The 24,158-nt window shown below is 38.7% G+C and overlaps 3 protein-coding genes across 3 annotated transcripts; 1 reads left to right on the top strand and 2 right to left on the bottom strand.

The window, feature by feature from the left end:
• Positions 1–1,330: 1,330 nt before the first annotated feature.
• dcakd (dephospho-CoA kinase domain containing) lies at positions 1,331–9,558 on the bottom strand. The gene is made up of 5 exons (XM_088623122.1): positions 9,421–9,558; positions 7,031–7,143; positions 4,802–5,005; positions 3,271–3,358; positions 1,331–2,560 (listed from the first exon to the last, which is right to left on the bottom strand). The coding sequence occupies exons 2-5, from the start codon at positions 7,140–7,142 to the stop codon at positions 2,275–2,277; spliced, it is 690 nt and encodes a 229-aa protein (XP_088479248.1). The 5' UTR covers position 7,143; positions 9,421–9,558; the 3' UTR covers positions 1,331–2,274.
• ccdc43 (coiled-coil domain containing 43) lies at positions 9,491–15,696 on the top strand. Its single transcript, XM_088623121.1, has 5 exons — positions 9,491–9,712; positions 10,852–10,945; positions 12,045–12,177; positions 13,055–13,110; positions 13,471–15,696. The coding sequence occupies exons 1-5, from the start codon at positions 9,491–9,493 to the stop codon at positions 13,656–13,658; spliced, it is 693 nt and encodes a 230-aa protein (XP_088479247.1). The 3' UTR covers positions 13,659–15,696.
• Positions 15,697–16,161: 465 nt separating this feature from the next.
• On the bottom strand, positions 16,162–23,913 carry meioc (meiosis specific with coiled-coil domain). Its single transcript, XM_088623113.1, has 7 exons — positions 22,316–23,913; positions 20,869–20,981; positions 20,047–20,151; positions 18,522–19,962; positions 17,849–17,983; positions 17,443–17,617; positions 16,162–16,930 (listed from the first exon to the last, which is right to left on the bottom strand). The coding sequence occupies exons 1-7, from the start codon at positions 22,319–22,321 to the stop codon at positions 16,827–16,829; spliced, it is 2,079 nt and encodes a 692-aa protein (XP_088479239.1). The 5' UTR covers positions 22,322–23,913; the 3' UTR covers positions 16,162–16,826.
• Positions 23,914–24,158: the final 245 nt, after the last annotated feature.

Genomic DNA, 24,158 nt, shown 5'->3' with positions numbered 1-24,158 from the left:
GTCATAGTCCCAAAAGTTAGGAATGACCCACTCTGGATTGCACAAACGAAATAAGAAAGTAACTCAAATTAAAAACTGCAAGCTGCGACAAGGACAGCTCAGCACAAGTTTTTAATGTTGTCTTCAAGTGGAATTAAAAGTCTGTTTCTAAGAAGAAAAATAATCCTTTTCTTTGTTCTGCTTTTTGCTGATTTCCCTTGAAGCTGAATTAAAGTATAAGTCTCGCACATCATTATACAGCTCTATACAATATATGATATATAGTTTAAAGTATACAACTGAAACCAGATGAAGTTATAATTCTTCACTGTAAGTAATTAGTAAGACCTTATTCAAATACTGTGTGTTTAAGTGTTACAAAATAAAACTGTTGCTCTGAAATCCATTCAACAGAACAGAACATGTATCTGAAGGAATGACCTACACTGATGGGGTTAAAGAACTGAATCTCTTTAGTCCTGAACAAATAAAAAGGAGATGATTCAAGAATAGAAACGCTCAAAGGCAGGACAAAGCCAACTGTGTACAGTTGTACTTTTTCAGAATCAACAATAAAACACAGGATAGTAGAGGCAAGTGGAAACTCAAAACAGAATTTAACTTAAGATTGTAAACAAGTAGTGTGTCTTTATACAAAAGATTAGTGGGTCTGGAAAGTTATCTGGTTGACTATATTCTGAGATGATTAAAAAATATTTTAAGTGTTTATAATTACCAGTGTTTTAAAATCACTTTCATTTCCTGAAATAAGATAACCTTTCAGATATTTGCAGAGCTTAATTGAGAGAAGGAAACCTAACAGCCTTTGACTCTCATTAACTGAACAAACCAAATTGGTTAATGCAGTCTGGGACAGTAATGAACATATTTATGAGTTCTCTTGTAAGAATATAGGTTTAAAACAGATATTTGTAAGTCTTTTTTAGCTGCGCTTTAAATAATCCAGCTGCTATTTGATCTTCACTTCTAAAAACCAGGCTTTGAGGTGAATTCACCATGCTAGCCAACTAACAGACACAAAAAGCCTCTCTGTTTTTCCTGGTTTTTTTACAGATCTGGAATATGTACAGCCAGTATCAAGTATGATATGTTTTAAGAAAATTACGTCACATCAAACAAACGGTATTAGTTTAGAAAAAATAAGTAAGTCTCCTTTGAGGCAATGTTTCCAAACATATCCTGTCTCGAAGTGTCCAGTTTGTAGTCCCTTTCCCAGACTGAAAGGTATTGTGGTGCTTTGAGGAACCACCAAACTGGTGCTTTGGAATATCATGATACTGCCTAGAAATATACTGTCAACACTGACCAGACAGAGACATTCAACAAGATATTGAGAATTCCAAAATATTTATTCATAAAAAGAAGGAAAGTGTTAAAAATAGAATAGTCCAATTTCCAAAACATTTGTGACAGTAAGAGCAACATAAAACATCAACCCAAATGGCAATGCTGACCTCTAATGGAGATTTTAAATCACTACAGATAAAACAACATAGAGGATAAAACACAATGTCCAACTGAACCACTTTACCACGGGTGTACCACTTCAGTACAGGAGGGCTGGAATCCAGCAGGTATTTATCATCTAAAGAACATTGAAAAGATCTTAAATTGAACAGGTTAAGCCAATAATTAAATAACTGGACTGAGACTGGTTTGTAAAGATACCAACCAGATCAGTCTGTGCAACATCTTTTGACATCATTTTCTGCTGCATATATTTTTAGCTAGAACCTGACAGTGCATTTAGAAAGTGCCCCTGTGCATTAAAGAAAAACTTCAGCTTTTTTACAGTATTAGTCTAACTTTTCTCATAGCATGCAAAAACCTAAAATTCCTTTTCCCCATGGCTGAAGTTGGAAATGATTCACAGTTTAATCAAATTCAGACGGGTCCCTCAAAACTTCTGCATTGCTTTGAAGCTCTGACAGACATAAAACACATCAACTGAATTATATGGAGGTTTTTCCAATACGTTGGCCAGTCTTTTCGTCCTGGTGTCCTTAAAAGAGTATCTATACTTCACAGAAACGTGTGAAATGTAGCCTTTGTAGAATTCTATACAAAACTGTCCAGTACAGATTAAAAAAAGCAGATCAAGAATTGAAATCTGCAAACTGTCATTAAAATATTAAAACTATAATAAGAGATTAAAAAAATGACAGTAGGTGCAATTAAACTTGCATTGTTTCTTTCCCACTACAGTTCATAACCGGTGTTGACACAGAACCGTGATGAAAAGCCTTTTACCCACAATCCCATCCAGCTCCTTTGTTAAGAGAGGAGCTGCTTCAGGCTGAACAAGAGGAGGCCCCCAATACCGGTCGCCGTGGCAATCGCAAGGGCCCTGACCAACAGGAAGTCCATGGAGTCCTCCAGCTGAGCGTGCAGCCGCAGAACCTGCCTGTGGGTGTCCTCCCGGCTACCTGAGTTATCCACCACGTGACTGGCCAGTCCCCGCTTCTCGTTCAGAGGCATCTGGGAGGCGATGCGCATCTCGGCCTGCTCCTGTGTGAGCCTGTCCCTCTGCATCAGCCGAGACAACTGGGTGGCCGGGTCACTGTGGAAGGAAAGATGTCAGAGGTGGACTATTAACTGTGTGTCAGCTCATACGTGCCTGAAAAGGTCAAGCCTGAGAAGCTGCAAGATTACGAAATATGGGACTTGTCACTTTAACTACCTGAAAAAATACAGCATTCACAGTATTCAGGTTAAAAAGTAATTCATGTAAGCAGCAGAAAATGTCTATTAAATTATACAGTATTGATATTAATAATATGTGTAGTACTATTATTCTACTACTGCTAATAATATTATTATTATTATTATTATTATTATTATTATTATTATTATTATTATTATTAATAATACTATTCTACTATAGCTTTATGTAGCTATTGTGCTGCGGTAGCTCTAAGACATTCTAAAAACGTCAGGTTTGGAGGAGTTTGCTGGGTAGCCATCACTCCAAGTGAAGCTTAAAAGGGTGAAAGTTGCAGCGAATAAAACTGAAGACCTTCTCTACTCCTGTGTCCTGTCCTGTGTCATCGCATCAGTATGTCACCACAACATAATGAAAATGCTTTTACTAATCTAATCTAACGATATTCAACCATTCCTAAATCCCAGTATCCACATTCACAGGCAGAAGGACAGCTCAGCAGACCAGGGGTTTGTGAAGAAACACACGAGGATCACAACTCAAACGCAGACAGACTTGCTGCTACACCAGCTCTGCCCAGTGCCTGGCGAGAGCTGCGGGCTACCCACCAGTACACCACCACCGTGTGCTTCAGGAAGCGGGTGAGCCGGCGCATCTCAAAGAGCAGGGGCACATCCAGGATGACATAGCGGTACCCTGGCAGAGAGGAAGGGAAGTCAGGCGGTGGGATACACTTCCACGCTCTGCATGCCTTTGCGAACGTGCAAGGCTGGTGCCTACTCAAGAACTGACAACTCCATTATTGTGGCCAATTAAACTCTGGCAATAAGCATATAATTACTGTAAGAGAATTTAGGGGTATTCTCTGTTTGGTACAGCATTCATTACATGTCAAAACATTCAACTCAAACACCAATATACACCAAATAAAAGAACACTTAAAACACAAAAGGTGACCTCGTAAAGAAACAAGGAGGCAACTACAACTTGAATTCTACAGATCAGCTTTTTTTCCCCATAATGCATCATCTCAAGTTGCTACTTTGTTCTTCTTCAGTTAAAAAGGAGCACAATAGAAAAACTTATTTTTAAGTACCTTTACAAACTAAAGGCACATTTAGAACCTTACAGATTAGGTTTCATCCCTACCTCACATCTAGCATTGTGATCTCCGGATGCTCAATGCTAAACTGTTTTTTCATGACTGCAATCCCTGAGTACATGTTTGTTCTAAATACTGATTTTCTGTCTACAAACACTGTTTCCTGCACCGTGAAAGAAATTATACTATACATGACACACCATGCTGCTACATTTGTGAAACTTTCATTTTATTCTTGTATATGCAATGAACAGCATTGAGCAACAAGCAACTGCTACCTTTCACGTTGCAAAGACAATCAATAATGAACAGTACAGTCGTAAACTATGCAAAAAAAAAAGTTGTGCGTGTGAGTGAAATGTAACTGAATTGATGTCTCAGGGGCATCTCAAACAAGTACTGAGCTTGAAGTATAAGAATTGACAATGTGGATCAGATTCGTATTTAATTCTGGTAACTGTAATTTTAAGCATTTGGGCAAATTCCAGACTCGATGTCCCTGCATTTGATGCTTTAACATAAACACACAAAAAAGTTTTACATGAGAGAAGACAATTCCTCAAATCTTGGTTGCTTGGTTACAAGTAATGAATGGATCAAAGTAGCTCATTCAGTCATTTCTTGAAAGTCCTAAAGAGCAGCTTGTCCAAGCTGTGTTCAGAGCACATAAGGCAACAATCAGGTCAAAAGCACCAGGAGGAAAATATCCGAAAACAGAACATTCAGAGCTGGGAGATCCAACACTATGGAATACAAACCCTGAGACTTGAGAGGAATGAACTCGATGAGTGAGCGTCTAACAGGGCCGAGGTAGCATGATGATTAAATTGGCAGCAGGTGGTTTTGATAATCTACCACTTTTTGTCCATATGGCTTCAGTTTCAGACCATGTACTGACGTGGCCAGTGACCGCAGGGATGAGGGCTGGAGAGCAGGCATTCTCAAAGGGTATTACACCAGGAATGTGAGGACTTGATTTCAAGCCAGGTGAAGGCAGTAATGTTTTCAGATGTTAAAGCAGCAGGAAGAGCTCTCACCTCTCAGGAAATACCCCACAATCTGTTTCAGCATGACCTTCTGGATCTCAGGGTGGGTGAGGGAGTTGAGCAGCCTGCGTTTCTCTGGGTTGGAGAAGATTATGTGACCCAGTTTTTCACGGTCGATCTCCCCATTCTCCAGCAGGATCTCAGAGCCAAAGTGCTGCACTATCCTCTGGTAGGCTGGGCTGTGGAGCTCCACCACTAGTGCCGAAAGGACACCAGTAAGACGATGGCACAACATCTCACAAGACACACTGCACATAACACACTGCCCCTTATCCAAGAGAGTACAGTAGGGTCCCGACAGCTGCACATTTAACATTCACAAACTTGATCAGTCATGATTCGATCTGTCCAATGGGTTCTTTAATGAAAGAGCAGAGTGGGATGAAACTCAGATGAAGGCTGTGAAACAGACTAGTATTGTGAGTTGAATCAAGCTACTGAGTGAGACTCTCCCAGTCTACTGCCTACAATATGTACCCACTTCCCAACACCTGCATCTCAGCATGCTCCTGTTTCTGTGTTGTATTGACAGTGCAGACTGGATGCATAGAAGGGATGCCTGTTCTTCATTACTCTGCTCTCCTCCCCACAGAGAGCTGGTGCGTGGGGAGAGTACTGGCGCACTATGGCTGCCGTCGCATCATCCAGGTGGGGCTGCACACTGGTGGTGGTGAAGGGGAGTCCCCATTACCTGTAAAGCGCTTTGAGTGGAGTGTCCACAAAAGCGCTATATAACTGTAAGCCATTATTATTATTATTTGAAGTAATTACTATAAGTTTACGTGATTACTGCTGTTCGTTTTAGTTGATCAATGGTATTGAAATTAACCTTAAGCCAATGCACTAATACTTTAATTATCATGTAAGGGACGGTCACTTATGTCTTTTAACCATACACACTACATAACAGAGTACATTTATGGAAAGTTAAAGGGATGGACTTCGTTATATGAGAATTTGGCTCTTTGTAACGGATCTCTGTTTAGAACCCTCAAGAATGTCGAGACCCTGCTGTCATTCACATTATCAGGAAAAAAATGATGGTGCATGCTGATTAAGTGGCACTAAAAGAATGGCTGCTGTGTTCCCCTCTAGAAAATAGTGAACTTCAGCATTCAGTGTTTAGTAGGGACAGGGTATTATCCTGAAACTCTTTAGCAGCCTTGGTAAAATAAGCAATAAAAATTGGACAGCATGAAAAGTCTGGAGTTAAAATATCTGCACATTATGAGCAATGTGTTCAAAGTGTCAAAGAAGACTAGTGTCTTCTATTATTTATAACAACTTTGAGATTTATTTAATGTTATACCTCAGTTAACAATACAGCTGTTTTCAGTACACTGTTAATAACACTAAAAATACTGCAAGAGTAAGCCTTAGTGACTTATTTGAAGAGTAAAGCAACAGACTGTGAAACAGGTCCGCTGGTACTGACAGTCCACTGACCTCAGCCTCTGTGGCATAAAATTGTCAGGAGAGAAAAACATTGAAAATTACCACAGTGGGTCTTTGGTGTGGGATAGAACTTGTTAACATGTGCTCACTGGTCCACTTGACTAACCTCTATGGCTTGATTTAAGAAGACAGTGGAAAGCTAAACTAAATAAAATTGTATCTGTGATTTGATAGAATGTACTAAAGCAATAGGATGATCTGTGGCTTAAGACTATGCTTTTTATGCTAATATAAGTATGAAATAGGTTGCTTTGTTTGAAAACCAACTGAGTGTAAATGAGACACACCTGGCTTAATTAGATCATTGGCATTCAGTGTGAGTGAGATTCCACATGAGGAAAAGAGCAAATCAGATGGGCTCTGTGTAACTGGCCACGCCCATGGATTAGATTAGCTGGTGTACAACAGCAGGCAGGAGGTAAAGTGGAACTAGTCTGCCTAAACTCCTGTAGGAAAGAAAGAGAGTGAGTGCTCAGAAGTGACTACAGAGTCTAACGAGCACAGGGGAGGTCCTATGGGCTCCAGTGCTTTAATACCAGCAGACAGGCCTGCAGTCTCTGTGGTAGAGAGGGGTTGGATAGGTAAGGGAGCAAAGGAGTTGAAAAGAATCCAATTAGGGAAAGATGATTAGTGAAAGAAAGATACACGGTGATTTGTAGCTCAAATAGCATCACCAAAAAAAGTTTTTGTGAGTACGCATAACCTGTGACTCAGATCACTGAAACCAAAGTTACATCCCCAGTGAGGGCTGTGTTTCCAAAGTACCTTGTCTGGCCACCACATCAGCGTCAATGACCGGGCAGCCGAGCTCCTTTAGGGCTGAGGACACAGTGCTCTTCCCTGAGGCAATCCCTCCGGTCAGCCCCACCAGGAACATCCTGCACAGATAGACAGACAGGGTACAGACACAAGCCAGACCACGGCAGGAAACACAGCCGCTTTAGGAACTTGATTCAGGTGTGTAATACCCTGAAAGGCACCGAGCAAGCATTCTCGGCAGACTCCTTCAAGCTCAGCCACGACCCAAGACCCAAGGTCACACGCAGGAAACACATTTAGGGCCATTGAAGCCTGAAAAACTTTTGATTAATTTATTGCGATTTCACTTCGAGCTGCATGATTACCAAGAACATACGGAAGTGGAAGGAAATTAAATGTTGAGTAAATTTTTAATGAATGCACTGGAAAAAAATACCTATTTTATTTTAAAAAATGAACAAATGTGCTCCTGCAGGATCTTTGATGAGCCAGAAATGCAGCATTTCAAGCTGTTGTATAGACAGTCTTTTAGACACAAGAATAGAAAACAGGAAATCTTTTATTACACAGGATCAGAACTGGGACTTCTGGTATTAAAAACATACTTGTGTGCAGACTTACAAAATCAGATAAAAGGCAACATATGCAGAGTCCAAGAGTCCATAAAATATTAAATACATTTTAGTGTGTAAGACTTTTTCTGTTATTTATTTTTTCTAATTAACACTCGATAAGCTGAAGGTCTTGGGATCACTTTACAGTTCCATAGTGTTCACAGTTACATCTGTATGCTCATATTTACATCCCATTTTAACATTCATTACAGAATCAAGGCAAATGGGCAACTGCAATACTACCACAAAGCAATATATATATACTTATCTATGAAGATAATATCTGTAGTAAAGTATTATTACATTGAATCAAGATGTAAATAACTGTCTCAGAGATAAGAAGTCCATACTTGCATCTGTAACTATAAGTACCCTATTTTCTCAAATACGTGTTTTCTCAAAGCTCATTTCCAGGGTGAATCAGTTGGCCCTGGCTAATCTATTTGTGAAATACGCAATTTTAAAGGACAATAGAGATACAAAAAGATGGTAAAATATGTACGTATGTTACAGTTTATGAACAGTTTACTTGAAGTGCTTCTGAAGCAGTATTATGTCTCCAAATGTTCACGTTACTGTTCCGCGTCTTTTATTTTACATGAATATCTGTTATTTTATTTTAATTTCTTTAAAATACACATATATACGTTGTTCATTTTTAAAGGCGTTAAAACGCCAGTCCAATCGTTTAGACCAGGCTTTATAAAATATGAATAATACAGTGACGTAGTATTTCCTCTAGGAGGCAAAGGAACAAGCAATAGGTTTATTCCATGCTGAAGGAGGAATAATTTATTCCATTTCCTCTAGGAGGTGCGCGTACAGACCAACTCTAAACTCCTGCGCCCTGCGGGATAAAGAGGGTTTATTGCAAGTGCTTTCATTTAAAACTGCATTGTTGTTTTAGTTGGGCAAAATACTTTTTTTTATTTAGTTCTGTTGTTAATACACCTGAACGGCGCTACCTTCCTACCAAAGCAGTTTACTCAGCCGTGATCCGATTATGTAAACGCGAAAGTCTCAAACCACGTCGCTAATCCACACGACATGTGATAGTATCCCTGACACACAACACACTTTTCGGCACACATACAGTATGCAATTAAGGTACTAATGTGTGGATATCGATTATGCGGCTGTGTATAGAGAGAGGATTTCTGTTTGCAGCAATTGTTATTTCAAATAAACAGTACCGGTTTTTCACCTGTGAGAACGGCAAGGTGAACTACCGTATAAACCCCTTGTTTATTTTTAACACAACAGCTTCGAGCCACAAGAGTGTGGTGTCACTTGTAGCTTCGCTGTCACGTCCTCCACCAGATGACAGGACACGAGGACGAAAATAAACACAATTATTTAAGAAGGGACACTTGAACGAGTTCGGTACAAATCACGACGCTACAGAAGAAACTTTCGAAAAAGTCTGTACCAGTACTGTACTCGGAACTCACAGGATTTCATGCGAGTCCTTTCAACAAATCCCATGCAAATCTGCAGGGGAAAGATGTTCATATTTGTCCTTGGTAATGCATTGCTCCTCGCCACATAGGATGCAACATGAAACAGAAGTGATTCATGTCCAAAAGAATGTATTTGGGAAAATCTGTAAATCAGAACACATTTTAATGAAAGCCCAGCAGCGTTAGCTCAGTCTGGAGAGCTGCAAATAAGTTCACGACGGAAGGTTTAACAAACAGTTCGCTGTTTTTTTTTCCCTATTTCCATGGCAGCGGATGGGAAGCAACAAAACGGGTCTGCACGTAAAACGTGTATGGTACTTACTTTCGGCTTGGCGAAGGTTTCTTTTAGAGCGGTCCTCCGGTTGTGCTCTTCCCCGGAAATTATTCAGGCAATGCGTAAGGGCTGCCCGAGCAGTGTCCCAGGACCCCGCAGAGCCAAGATGGCTGCGCCCCGAGGAGCTGCCGGGGAGTTCGAGAGCTGGCTGGGGAGTCGGTTGGACGCGTTAGAAGTGGATCGCGATGTTTATGGCGTGTACATCCTCGGGGTGCTGCAGGAAGAAGAGAGCGAAGAGGAGAAGATGGATGCTCTCCGGGGCATTCTCTCCGCGTTTCTGGTGAGCTCTTGCCCGGGTGTCTCGACTTGGTCGCGGCATGGGTTGCATTCCTTAGCTCCTGACACTCTCGGTGAGGGTTAGGGTTTTATCTTTTATGTGGCAAGTAGTTCATCTTTTTTTACTTATTTAAATAATATCTTGCCCAAGATAAATGAGGTCATTTGTACTAAATCTAGGGTTTGATTTTTTTTTCAACCATACAATCGCAACTTCTGCTCCGAGAGCCGCTGAAGAAATTGCCATGCTTCTTTTATTGCTTCGTGGTTGCGCACGTTAAACGGAATTCACATTTGGCATACTCAAATTTGCCTTCAGTTGAGCTGTGCAGAGCTGATATCGATTGTACGCACGCTTCAATTTATGTTGACTGCACTCCCTGTTGAGTGAAAGAGGACTACAATAGAAAATCGTGTCTCGTTTTCACAAACGGAACTGTAGGCTCCACCTGTGGCAGCAGCAACCCGTTGACGTGCTGAGCAAGATGGTTTATGAATATCCCAGAGTATATTTGTTATTGCCGTGTCATCAGACAAGTTGTGGACGAGACGTGTTTTCACGGCCTGAAACAGTCCAGTGTTGGTGTTAAACAGTTCAGGTCATTAAAGGTCTTGGCTCAGTCACATTTCGTTCGATGCTATCATTGATTTATGTGTTAGGCCTTGCTATCTATATTTAGATAAAAACAAGCTGCATTCCTCCTCTGCCTATTACTGAGTCAGTTCTGCGATCTGTGCTATAGTTAGACTATCTGAACACCCATACCTATGGAGTGATGTTAGTGTACAAACTAGCAGCGTCCGTTATGTAGGATCTTTCTGATACAAAACTAGTCTTTGGGGGGTCACGTTTTTATTTTGCTTTGGGTTTGAGTCTATGTTACTAATGAACTAGAATAGGTTAATTACAAGTTGAAAGGTAAAAAAGAACTAGTTGTTTATTCTTATCCGCTCTATAAAGAGTTCTAGCACAAATCATGTTAGAGCATTGAGAAGAAGGGAGTTATTTGTGCTCTTCAATTGGATATTAAATCTTTATTTCTGTTAAGTGAATCGCATGAAATTCTTGAATTTCTTTCCTGAAATGGGAATATGTTGTATAATGCATTTCTTTATTAATGTCCAGTTATTCCCTTTCTGTAGGAAGAAGATGCGTTAGAAAACGTGTGCCGAGAAATCGTTAAACACTGGACAGAGAGCAGCGCGCTGTCAGCAGCCGAGAACAAATCTTCAGATGGTATTGGTCATTCCAGTGTACTGTGCCAGAGTCATTGAATACCTTTTTTCTCTCGACAAGATCTGAAATGTTTATGAATCAGTTCATTCAGGCAGTGTCCCTTTTTCTCTGTTGCTCCTGGACAATTCCACCTTGTTCTGTTTGTAAAACAGTACTAATGTGCTTTTAGCCGAAAACTGTCTTATGACGGCTTTGAAGACATTCGAGTAGGGAGCTGCCTCAGCATGCATAGGCTGCAAAGGAACAGGTAGAGGGTATTTCCATGCTGAACGGTAAAGAAAAGAAACGCAATGTTTGATGTGGAGCCTTCTTCAGGTGTCATATGAGAGCTTTGCATTCTAAAAAGTTTAATTATTTGCATGTGCACGTCTTTAAATATTTACCGAATCTGTTTCTACAGTTCTGGCTTCAGGAGCCAACAAAAAGAAACAAAATAACACCTCTCACCCCCAGAAATTAGAAATTAAAGATTAATTGGTTAGGCAAGGTAATAGTAATTGCTTAGCACTCCTAGTGTGAAGTTCTGTCTGCTGATAGGGCACCTATTCCACTGCTCATCAGCATAATGTCCTTCAAATTCTGTCTCCGTACCCTTTTATTAAATTCTCATTTTTAATTGTGAATAGTAGCATAAGCAAAAACCAAATTGAAAAATGCAAAGGGTTGCAGACTTATCTTTTTTTCCATCAAGCTATCTAGTACTTAATACTGTTTTTTGCCCCATAAAATATTAAGTTGGTGTTACTGTACTTGTGATTTGCAGGTGCATTGCCTGCAAGATATACATGAACCACATGGAAGGAATGTCTAAATTAGTTTAATTATGTAACCCAGAGCAAGATCCATAAAATGCTGCTCTAACTCATTAAAACTAAATCATTGTATACATTTATATTGGGGACTGTAATAATCAAGAAAATAGAAGGGAAATGCAGAATACATCCAGCTTTACGTACTTTTGCATTTCATGCTAGTGGAGCTGTCAATCACCCGATGGAGTCAGGCACTGCTTAAGCCATGGGGCACAACTGCAGTCCCAGGCTGCCACTGGAGGGTATGTGTTACAGGTCAGTTTTAATCATCCATGCCTTGTCTGCAGAGCTGCAAGCGATTGCCGACATGATTGAGAAACAGGCACAGATCGTGGTCAAGCAGAGAGAGGTGTCGGAAGAGGAGAAGAAAAGGAAGCAGGCTCTTCTCGCCCAGTACAGCAACGTCACAGACGATGAGGAATATCCTTTAGCCCCACATGATAGCATTTTTCTATGCTGGCCTGTAAATCCAGAGCTTATCAGCTTTGTCTTCATGTGTTTCCCAACTTGCATTCCAATAGGATCTGAAAACAAAGGTGCAAAGACAGGAGCCTCTGCAGGAGCTGTGTTCAGATTGGGCTCTTGATCAGAGCTCTTACAGTGGAGCAAAATGATACAGACTTGCAGCTTAGAACTGAAAAGTGAAGTGTTCAGTCTTGTCCCTTTTGGAAAGAATCTAGAGCACGAGAGGTTACAAACGAGATGAGGCCATTCAGCCCATCGAGTTAATAGTTAATTGATCCCAAGATTTCATCCAGCTGATATTTTAGGGGAAACAAGGTACCAGCTTCAACATCATGAGTTTCTTTCATACTTTCACAACGCTTTCGATAAAGAAAGTGCCTCTTGTTCTCTGTGCTAAGTGCTCATCCTTGTGTCTTCTGGTTGGTGTTTCACCCCTCCCATCTGACAGCTGTGTACAGTCCAAGTGTGTCTATCAACACATCAAGACTGCCATTTGTTAGATGATTTTTTTATTTCGTCAGAATAAATCTGATGATTATTATATTGTAATTTCCAGTATTTGTGTAGTGAAGTCTTCCCAGGTCAATCATTTCAAATCCAGCAATGTTAAACCTGAAGAATGAAACCATAGTTCATTTAAAACTCTGCTTTATGGTTCTAAGTCTGTCTCACGCTTTGAGTTAACGAAGTACATTCTTCCATTTCATGTCTTAGGCTGTGAAATGTTCATTTTCACCACTTAAAATAAAGTAAGAGGTTGGATCTGTACTTTAAAATGGAAAATGCGTCAGAATGTACGAAATCCTTCCATTAGTTTCTTTAACACTACCACTGAAGCTGCAGAAGAGGAGGAGACTGGAGCAGCTTCCACTTTTGACAGCAACAAATGTATCCTTTTCAGCTTTCGTGTCTTTGAAAGTCTTCACGCGGATTTACCGCAGTATTGATTTCAGGAGCAGTGCCTCTGAAGGGAATGATTAGGATGTACGTAGGGAAATGAGGTTAGGAAACTCTGTGGCTCAAGTGTCAAAAGGCTTTCATTTGAAAGACAACCCAGAGAGACTTTCATGTCTCTTGCATAGATGTACAAGAAGCCAAATGCAGAAGATACTGCAAGCCACTAGTTTCAATGACTAGTCCAGTAAGTTGACGATGTCTTCATTGGGCACAGACTGCTGTGATAATACTGCAGTTAAAGACAGATGACCTGGCAGAGGAAGAGTAAGTATTCCTTAACAAGAGATTCAGCCCTGTTTAAGAACACCAACCTGGTAGACGTAATGAATGCAAAGAAGCAGGAGAGGGAAAAAGCCCGGGAAGACTCCCAGAAGAAGAGAGAGCAGGACAAGGTGCAGAGGGAGAAGGATAAACTTGCCAAGCAGGAGAGGAAGGAGAAGGAAAAGAAGCGGACACAGAAAGGAGAACGGAAGAGATAAGAATCTGGCTTTTGGATTTGATCCTGAATACAACGGCACATTTTCTGTCAGGACGCAGCTGAGCTTTTAACTCCTTGGATTTGTGTTTCATTCAACCAAAAAAAAACAATCCTGACCAATTGCATTTGCCTTCAGAGCTTAGGCTTTTTCGCCTGTTTTCATTTTCCCATTGGAGTTAGTAGTAAGCAAAAAAAAAAACTTTGATTGTTTGAAATCTATTAGGAAAAAAAGCAGAAATACACAAAAGCCTTAAAACATGCCAACAGATATTTATTTAGGACAGCCAGTGACCCCATAAAAGAAATTAGTTGGAAACCTGAAAAGGCTCTCTGTGCATTTGGTTAAAGTGGTTTTGCAATAAAAAACATTGTGATTTGTATGTTGAATATTTAGATAAGGGAAGGTTGTTTTTCCTCACCACTTTGAAAACTCAAATGATTGGTAGTGAAATGGAAAAGAGTTTTTTCCCAGAAAGTTAGTTTTTAAAAGCTCAGGTGAACTGGGGAGAACTGAACAGGTCAAAGACAACACAGGGGAGTTAATACAGGTGATAAAGTGGAATAAGTTGAAAATAATGCTGCTTTATTTTGCTTACATTTCAGTCAGTCTATGGGTAAGGAATAATGCACGTCTGAATTAGTACTTTTAGGTCTCGAAAGTGATCAATATTTATGTCATCAAGTCATGCTAAGTTTTCAGTTGATTTCTTTAAATTGTTAAAAAGGATAGGTTTTAGAATACCCTCAGATCAAATACTGTTACATTTTCCATGGTTTCTCTCAGTAGATTGCTATATAAAGTTGGGATGTTTGATGTCCAGGCTCAAATAAATGATTGGCTGAAATATTCAAATCACAGATATCACCTGCATATCTTCTGGCTACTGAATATCTGCAAGGTCTCCAAATCAGCTGCTGTAATTACAACACATTTGTGTTGTATTGTAAATACTTTAGATAATTTCTGCAAGCTTTTTTTATTCACTATGCCAAAATTTGACTGAAAAAGAATTTCATACACCCAAAGAAAGATTTATCCCACCTGGAAGAGAAGAGTTTTTTGTTCAGAAATATTGCATTTTTACAGAAGCGAAGTGTACGTTTACTGCTGTAATTGATAGGAAACACCTCATGATTTTGCAACAATATATTAAATTGGACACATAAGGTTTTGGTTTAAACTTTTTTAAAATAAAGATGTAAGTACTGGGAAGCTTTTGGTCTGTTCATATAATAGCTTAAGTATTATTATAGTCATCATTTAAGCACTAACCAAGGACAAAATCAATTTAAAGGTTCACGAATGAAGAAATAGCTGCACATCAGACATTAATTTATTGTAAAACATCCATTATAATGCCATTTTATATTTTTAGTAAAAAATGTATAAAGTATTTTACTTAGCATATTATCTAAATCTAACATTTTTGTAATGAAAATAGAGGGAGAGGTGTCAAGTTTTTTACTATCAGTAGCTAGTAACAAGGGTTGTAGGTTTGACAAAGTTAGTTTAAGGTTTATTTGATTTAAGGAATTCTAGGACAATTAAAGTCTCTGTAAACCTCAGTTATACATATAGAAAATCACTGAATTGCAGACATCCCTAGTGAATGCTAACAATTTAAATAGACTAGACTATTGACCCTGAGGGGCATTTTTGCTTTTAAATGTTTATATGGTTTTTGGAAAAAAAAACACATCCTTGGTCTTTCACTGTCTCTGTCTTTTTGAATTTAAGAAGTCTGATCTGCACTTCCATCAAAATATACACAATTCCTCAACTCTACTACCTCTGTTGCAAAGGTTTCCACATGTAAGACATCACAGATAATTTGCAAATGTCCAGATTTACCAGGTTTCATGAATTATAAGTTATGAAGAAGAAGAGATATAAAATAGCCAGTCCTCAACAGCAAATTAGAATGTTCTTTTACGTAATGAATTTAACAGACTGATTTTCAAGGGTTTAATTCCAATGCAAACATATTTGCTTCCTGTGTTGTGACAGTTTTATGTTCAATAAAGGCAGCAAGAAACAATGTAGATGTGCAATAGAAGTTTTCTTTGAAAATTACTCTGTTTATTTGGCAATGGTAGAGTCCTGTTAATAAAACAGCACATGATCAATCATTACATTGTTTTACCTATGGTTTAACTTACCGTGGCATCATTATCACCTTATATTTTGTCTCCAGAGGTAATCATACCTTTGATGATCTGTAAACTTTATGAATGAATGTAGCAGTTTTGGGCCAAAATTACCCCGCAAGCACAAGTAACCCTATTCATATGGAAGTCAATTTAGTTTCAAATTAATGTTATTTTCTTTTTATGTTAATAATGTTAATATTTATATTTTCAAATAGGTATTACACTACAGTTGAGAATGTTCTGTCTGCTACTGTATTTAGGGACCTAATCCAAGTACCATGTACGTTTTTTTTTTTCATTTTACAGATTTCATTTGTTTCTGGATAGTCATTAAATAAGACCAGGACACAAAATCCAACATAATCAACAACCTAATTTATTTACATATTTAACAAAGACTATGGCTACTGATCACATCAAAATTTTAACTTTAAAAATATAAATTTCCATACTGGGTTAAATTCTTGGTTTGCATCAGAATTCTTATGTTTCAGATTTAAGTTTACACTTCTTATCATGTTGTTTGGTTGACACAAAACATATACCAAAATGCATATACAAAACCATACCAAAGTTTGTATTTTTATAGAAAATCACTCAACAATGCTACATATCACTTTGTAACATTTTAAAAATGAATATTTTTATATTTTTAATATATTATCTTTGCAACTTAAATAGAACACAAAACTTTCTGTCTTGAATTATTCAAAAGTTAGGGATTTTTAAATAGTAATGCCCTACTGGCACAGCAAATAGAACTCAACTTTTGAGTCATGTAAAGATGAAACCACAATGTCATGTTCCAAAACTGCAAGGACTGAAACATGAGAGCTCACACATTTATTTTTTTATTTGAAAACGTGATCCAATTTAGAGTTTGTGATCTAAATATGCATGATTATGTTCCAAGGTTTTCAGAATTAGACAATAAGACAGTGCTGTTATGGTCGTCCTCTCTGGGGTTTGCAAGTCCCTGCAGGACACCTTCATTCTGTACCTCTCCTTTACTGGTGCTTCAAATCTTCATCAGCGTCATTTGCAGTGCAGACCAAAGAGCTGTGCGGGACTTTCTTGTAGCCAAACCCATGTTCTTCACTGCTGCAGCCAGAAGCAATATATCTAAAAGAGGAAAAACAAAACACATACATTTTTATATAAGAATAATAAAACAGAAAAGTCAAAGATTTTCTCAGGCTTGTTTCATTTATAGCTGACACTGGATCTTGTCCAGGTGATTCTTGAAAGAGCAAATAGTATCATATTTGATAACACGGCTAGGCTGCTTCCTCTCACCCAGCTCTTTCAATGCACATGGCCTAAGTTTCCATTTTTGTCATCTGGTTCATATTTCTCTATGGATTCTGTGTTCCTGGGACTAACTTGGATATGTTTGAAATGATTTTGGTATAGTTAGTAAACCTGAAAAGTTTCCAGATGATGTCAAAATAACAGGATTAACAAACATGTATAAACTGCAGTTTAAAAAAAATAAACTTAGGAAACTGAAAGGTCAATACCTAAACTATCCCATTTAGACTTCCAATTCATATAACTGTAATGATAGATATATATTACACAAATTAGATCTTAGACTATTTTCCCACATTAAATGTCACTGGAGTCTTTAATACCGTTATCTTCTCGGAATCTTGGAGGTCCCTTCAGCTGCTGATTTGATGAGTGAATTAATTCCATCCTTTGCTGTGCCTCATCAATAACTTCAAGATGTTCTTCAAGTGCAGCATTGATATTAGCATGCAAAGGGACACCAATAAGATGCTCCATTTTTCTTAAAAGGCCTATAACCTTATGAAAAACAAAAAACAAACTCAATTATTGGTTGAATCAATGTTGTAAATTAAGTGATTAAAGGTTAAAGTCTCATTTTTATAACTTATATTCCATTGCAATCTTCTCTTTGGTGAAAGACAAGGTTAAAAGAAAAATACTCAATCAACATTCCCAAAGTATCTGTTTCTTGGAAGTTGTTATTCCTCATGAAATAAAAAACACTTAAGGGTGTTACACAGAACAAACCTCTGTTATCTCATTCAACAGGTCCACAATAAGATTATGGATGTGTAAAGTATTAGGGAGATGATTTGGAAAGGAGCTGCTGTTAACAGCTGAGATTCTCATCCCTGGATAGCTCCCAGCAAGAACGTTTTCAGTCTGTTAAAAAAAAGGAAGAAGAAACACAAAGAACAATTTTATCATAACTTTTGAGTATTTTTTAATTGACAAATATATATTCCATAGTGACATTTTATGAATCAGCATGCTTAAAAAACACAAATAACAAATTTACCAAGTAATCTACTGCTCATGGACATCAAGGAGAGAATGTAAGGTGGCTAGATTCATAAATTCTAAAAGCTCCACAGTGAGTGAAACTTTATCACTAAAGCTCACAAGGGTGAAGCAGAATAAACATACAACTAAACCTTAATTCCTGTCAATAAATCATTTGTGTTATGTCTTTTGAAGGAGACTCAATGAACTAAAGTCCATCTTTTCTACAAAAAAAGATGTACTGACCAGTTAGAACAAATAAGTCAGTATTCTGCTAAAAAAGGAGAATATCAATGGCACTTTAAAGTTCATTCTTTAATGTTTTTGATTTATGTTTCCCACCAATTTAGTTTGGTTATATGGATTTGTTGATATCATACAGGTATATAATAAAAGAAACAATTTATACAATGTTTACCTTTTTTCTCTCTTTTTCTAGCAATCTCTGCTGTTCATAACATTCCACAAAATGAAGATGGAGCTGGCCTAAAGGACCACACCACTTCTTCTTCAATCCATTGAATGTAAAAGTTGGAGTTCTGCCAGGTAAAGGAATATCCCCATTCTTGCCATTAGCAGTGGGGTAAAACTGATTGAACTCATTGTCTGGTAGCACATTATGATGATCAAAAAGAGAAACAGAGCTACCATGAGGAACAGTGGATTGTGAGGAAGACATTTTTGAGTTAAGATTCGAGCAGGGCTTATTTTGCCTATTCTCACCCACTGCATACAAATTTGGGAAGAAAAATTCTTGGGGTGTTTTTCCTGGGTGAATCATACAGGTATGTCTGCTTCCACTGAGTAGCCTTTGGAATCTATGTACACCTTCCATAACATCAAGGTTACGATTCAGAATGTTTTGTTTCATTTCTCCCTCATGCTGGCTATTCATATCCTGCTCAGCGTCCCTGCAAGCACCACTGTGCTGAAAGGAAACTCCATAGCTGGGAAGACTTTTATGTTTTCTGCTCTTAGTGGACTGTAATTCCAATCCCTCGTCTCCTGTTCCCCTTCTCAGCCCTTCTACATTTACACCCATCTGACTCTGGCTTGTAAACTTGTAATAGGGCTGCTCGCTCTGACAGTTTGGCTGTACGTGTATATTCTGGAAAGAGAAGAATGTACGAAGAGAACCAAAAAAAGTATCCCCGTGACTGAAGTACTCAGTGTTCAAATCCAGACAATCCCTTGAGCCACAACTATGTTGTGTCTGCACCTCAACCGTACTGAGAGCATCAACGTGCTCTCCACATTCCCCATTCAGTTCTTTCCTGTACTGCATTTTTTGATTGTTGGGTGCAGGAATTTTGTAATATTTATAACTCTGGCTGTTTGATACTTTGTCTTTATACCATCTCTGTCCAGTTTGTTGACGCTGGAACTCATTTCTATAAAAATCATGTTCACCAACAGGCACCGTCTGCACATTAACAGCTATTTTATTCGCTTCTTGCATGTCAATCCGCTTGCTTTTGTTGGTTACTGAGTTACAGCAGCTTGAATATTCAGAATAAGGATCCATGTTCAACTTGTCTGGGTCAGAGTCCCTCCGCACAATTGGAGCTTTGTTTTTTGAGAAAAGGGTATTTAACAAAACTGGTGACTGCATTTTATGAGAAGTCACCTGAGAAGAAAGTGTAGTTTCTCCACTGCTTGAGGGAGGAAGCCACTGATCTGTAAAACCACACACATTTATTTGCCGATGCAGCTCAGTTTTTGGTTGTAATTCTTCATATCCAGAACTTTGTAAATAGGATGAATTCAAGTGCATTTTAGATTCAGCATGTATGTCTTGCTGGAAAATGTCCTTCTTTGAATTTGAAGACCAAATCTGTCTTACACTGGTGGCTGGTGACCTACAGAGATACAGAAGAAATGTTAAAAACCTGATATTCAATCACCAGATTAATAATTCAATCTCCAGCACCACAAGTACTTACTCCTCTCCAAAACATGCATCCATCTTATCTGACTCTTGTAAAATGTTTGACACCAATCCATAAAGATCTGCATCAGTCCCACAACAGTTTTCCTCTGCAAAATATCTGTGAAAGGGATGATAATTCAGAAACACTTTACATTTAAAAATAAACTTCAGGAAAACAGCAACAATCCTGTATAGTAGGATACTATTATTCTTTGGACATTATTGGATCTTTTGTTTTGATTTAATAAACCATAATACACAGATTTTGTAACCATGAATATTTGTAATCTGTATAAAAAGTAATGTCACAATGTCATCTGAAAGTAATGTCAAAATTATTCAAATTAAATAATCCGGATCACAAAATTACAGATTCTGAATCATTTTATCCATATTAACTGAACAGCATACATGAATGGGGGATGTTCTAAAACACACAACACATGCAAGAGTTAATTTTAAAATGTCAGAATTAATTGAAAGAATACAGCTTTCAGTAACATTTGTCATTTGATTATTATATGACTGTCATATGAGATTCCCAAAGGATATAATAATATGTATTTTAAAGTAATTTGTATTGATCCAGTTTTAATTAAACTGAATGAATATATTCCAAATGTTAATAAAAAACAAAACTGTACAGAAAGCCTGTGGCACAATTCTCCCCATTATGGTGATCAGAAATTAATAAATTTGGTTCCACAAGAAAAAATCTTATTCATGAAAAAATCTAAGAATGTGAGATGTATTCTAAGACCTTGATATTTTAGTTAACTTCAGTAAAGCAGGATTATAATTGTTTCCATACAGATCATTTAGACAAATTGTATACCTGTTGCCAGCATAGCCCTGGCCGTATTCAAGTGGTTTGTATGTATCCTCAGGTGCTGTCCACGGTGTAGTTTGTCCAGTATAGCCCTCAGACAGCAAAACATCAGCTACAGCCTGTGAAAGAACAGTGTTACCCCCTGTCTGGATCACTTGTAACAGCATATCAATTGCTGTTATATATGACTTAGTAACAGCATGCAAAGTGCACAAAGCAGGGCACAAACACACACGCTCACACCACGGTCAGTTTTCCCAGAAGTCAATTAACCTACCAGTACAGTATGTCGTGGACAGTGGGAGAAAACCGGAGCACACAGCAGAAATCAATGGAGAGAGGATATACAAACACCACACACATATCACCCCAGGAATTCAACCCAGGACCCCAGTGCTGGAAGGCATTAATGCTAACCACTGTGCTACCATGGCACCCAGCAACAGCACAATGCCTATAGGAAGTTGACACACCCTTTCCAAAATAACACATTTTGTGGCCTGACAGTCTGAAATCAAAACACAATAAATCAGAATTTATTTGACCTTACCTTTATTTACACATTATAGTACATAACCTCCAAGTGAAAAACTTTGGCGCAAACATTCTGAAAAGTAATTTCAAATCAAAGCCTAGAAAAACGAGCTGGATACAGGAGCTGGTGCACGGACCCAGCACCAATTGCATATTAGCTCTGGTGTCACCAATTGCATCCCACATCACACAACAAGCTAATCACCCTCCACCTGTGCTCAATCGTGGTGATTCTGGTGATTTCGGAATAAAATGAGCTGCTCCTCTGCTGGACAGTGCGTCTCAAAGTAAAAAAGTCAACTGCTGCAGCTCTGAACTGCCATTTATTTTTTTGAAGTGACTCCTTTTCGAGCAGTGCTACTGTGTTGCCGTCATTCCTTTAACTTGAGCCGGACATGTAAACTATTCTTGAGCAGTTTAATAATCCAAGCCGCTCCTTGCACGTTAAAAAAGACGCATAAACCGGTACGAGCAACGGCCCCGTGGCTTGTGACAGCGAAAACGAAGACCGTACACGACGTTAAGACGCAACTTCACAAAGTAACATTTTAAAAGTTTTCCTACAACGATGACGAACTATTGCCAACAGTGCGACAGAGGAAAAAAAAAACGTACACCTAAAACTAACGGGATGACACCAAACGGAAATTAGAAACAAATAACAGGGCACACACTCAACAGTGTACTATGTACATTGTATCACTGCAGTTATTTGTTTATAGTAAACACCTCAAATACTTCGCCACTAAACCACAATAAGATAGTTATTGTTTACACCATCCACCATACAACTCTACGATTTATTTTTCCGCTGAAAACGTTAAATAACCGATTTAATCGGAATCAAAAAATGCGGCAAACGTCAAACTTACCGCAGACGTCATAATTAACTTTATTTCAACAGAGTCCATCTACTCACCTCCATTGTTAACTCTCGCCAAATTCAGCTCCCTCTTGTGTGTATATATACATATATTTTTGGAAATCGCGATCACAGCGCAGAAGGTGACGGACGCCCCAGGCCGCGAAATACCGACTGCGCAACTCCAGGGCACGGCAGAGAGGCAGCCGAGGCCGGTCAATACACTTTAGGCAACTCTAAAATATAGTCGAAGAACGAATTAAATCATATTCGAGTGTCTTTCAATGTTTAAAGGTCGGAAAGGACTGTAATTCCGTTTTATAGCCACCCAACTGACACGAAACCAAATAACTGCCCGACCAATGGTGTCGCGAGTCGAGTTGCGCAACGGCAGTTGGCGCCTTGAGCCTGCTCTAACCAGCACGATTCACGTTGAAGCAACAATAAAACGATAAAAAAAATTTAAAATAACATTTATGGTAAAATTATGTCGAGATATATATATATAATTTCCCCGAGGAAAAGAGACACTGAAGACTTTTAAAGACTGAACCTCCAATCCCCGCTGAGTGGAAATAAACTCGGAGGACAATCGGAAATCTGTCATCTTGAGTTAAAACTACGCTTGGCTTTCCAGCCATGACAAATTAAGTCTATGCTATGGATAAAGCTGTATCTGGAGTACTCTTGAGAGGCTCAGATCTTAAAGGTTGTTACAAACTAGAGTACATCTCTTGGAGCATCAAGTTATTTATTTTTATTTTACTATGCATTACCACTGAAAGCCTACGTGTTGCAATTTGAGTATCTTTTATGTGGGACCTTATCTAAAGCCTTCTGAAAATCTAGTAGGCATATGTTCTAATATGCTTGTATTTACGACTATAACATCTTTATACTTACTGTATATAGCGCTTTTCTGGGCTGTCCATGATTTTTACAGGTACAGGGACCCCACCAATGTGTAGCCCCACCTGGACGATGCGATAGTTTTACTGCAATAGAAGTAATGCTCTTATTCTGATTTATAGTTTAATAACCTAGTATATAATATATGTAGCACTTACTGGTTTGTAATTACTTTGTTCAGTTTTGCCACCTTCTTTTTGCATATGGTTGCTACATAATTTTCCAGCGGATGCTACTCCTGTTTTGTTTGTTATTGTACTATGAATAACATCTATTGTATCCTTAAGGATGTGGGGCACAGGCTGGAAGTATAGGGCACAAGGTAGGACTATTCCCTGGATGAGATGCCAGTCTATCCCAGAGTGCACACACAAGTACACAGGGATAATTTAGACACACTAACAATCGCCAGCAGGATGCAGGCAGAACATGCAAACTCAAAATGTAATGTTTCTTGGGCTAAAAACAAATCCAGGACCCCAAGACCTGAAAGTCAAAGACCGTGACTGTCAATGAATACACCGGCCTGTTTGTTTGATGTAAACGTCTGACAGCAGTAGCAGTAGTGCATTAACAATTTTGCTGGCTGCCTTCACAATCCTGCTCAGCCTGTTTTCATTGTGTGTAGATTAAGGATACCAAACCAGGTGAATCTCCAGTGAATATTAGGGCAGACTCAATGAAAGTTCTACAGAATAAAGTAATTGAAAGAGCAGTTTTCTTAGGGGAGAACAATCACTGCTGGCTCTTCCACGAATGGTGGTTCTGTAGCTGGTAGTTGCTTTCTATAATCAATGATCATGTCTTCGGTTTTTATGCATTAAGTTGGGTAATTGGCTTCAAGAAAAACAGGCCCTGTTGTGAGTGTGTGTGTCTGCATGTGCCATGTGATGGACTGGTGTCCCCCCTCCCTACACCTGTGGTCCTGACAAGCAACCTCTGTCTCCCCCAAGACCCTGTATTGGATAAAGCTGTTAGATTATGGATGGAT

The sequence above is a fragment of the Lepisosteus platostomus genome, chromosome 28 (genome assembly GCF_059453375.1).
Source record: "Lepisosteus platostomus isolate fLepPlt1 chromosome 28, fLepPlt1.hap1, whole genome shotgun sequence".
NCBI classification, from domain to species: Eukaryota; Metazoa; Chordata; class Actinopteri; order Semionotiformes; family Lepisosteidae; genus Lepisosteus; species Lepisosteus platostomus.
This window is presented reverse-complemented; position numbering and strand designations above follow the sequence as displayed.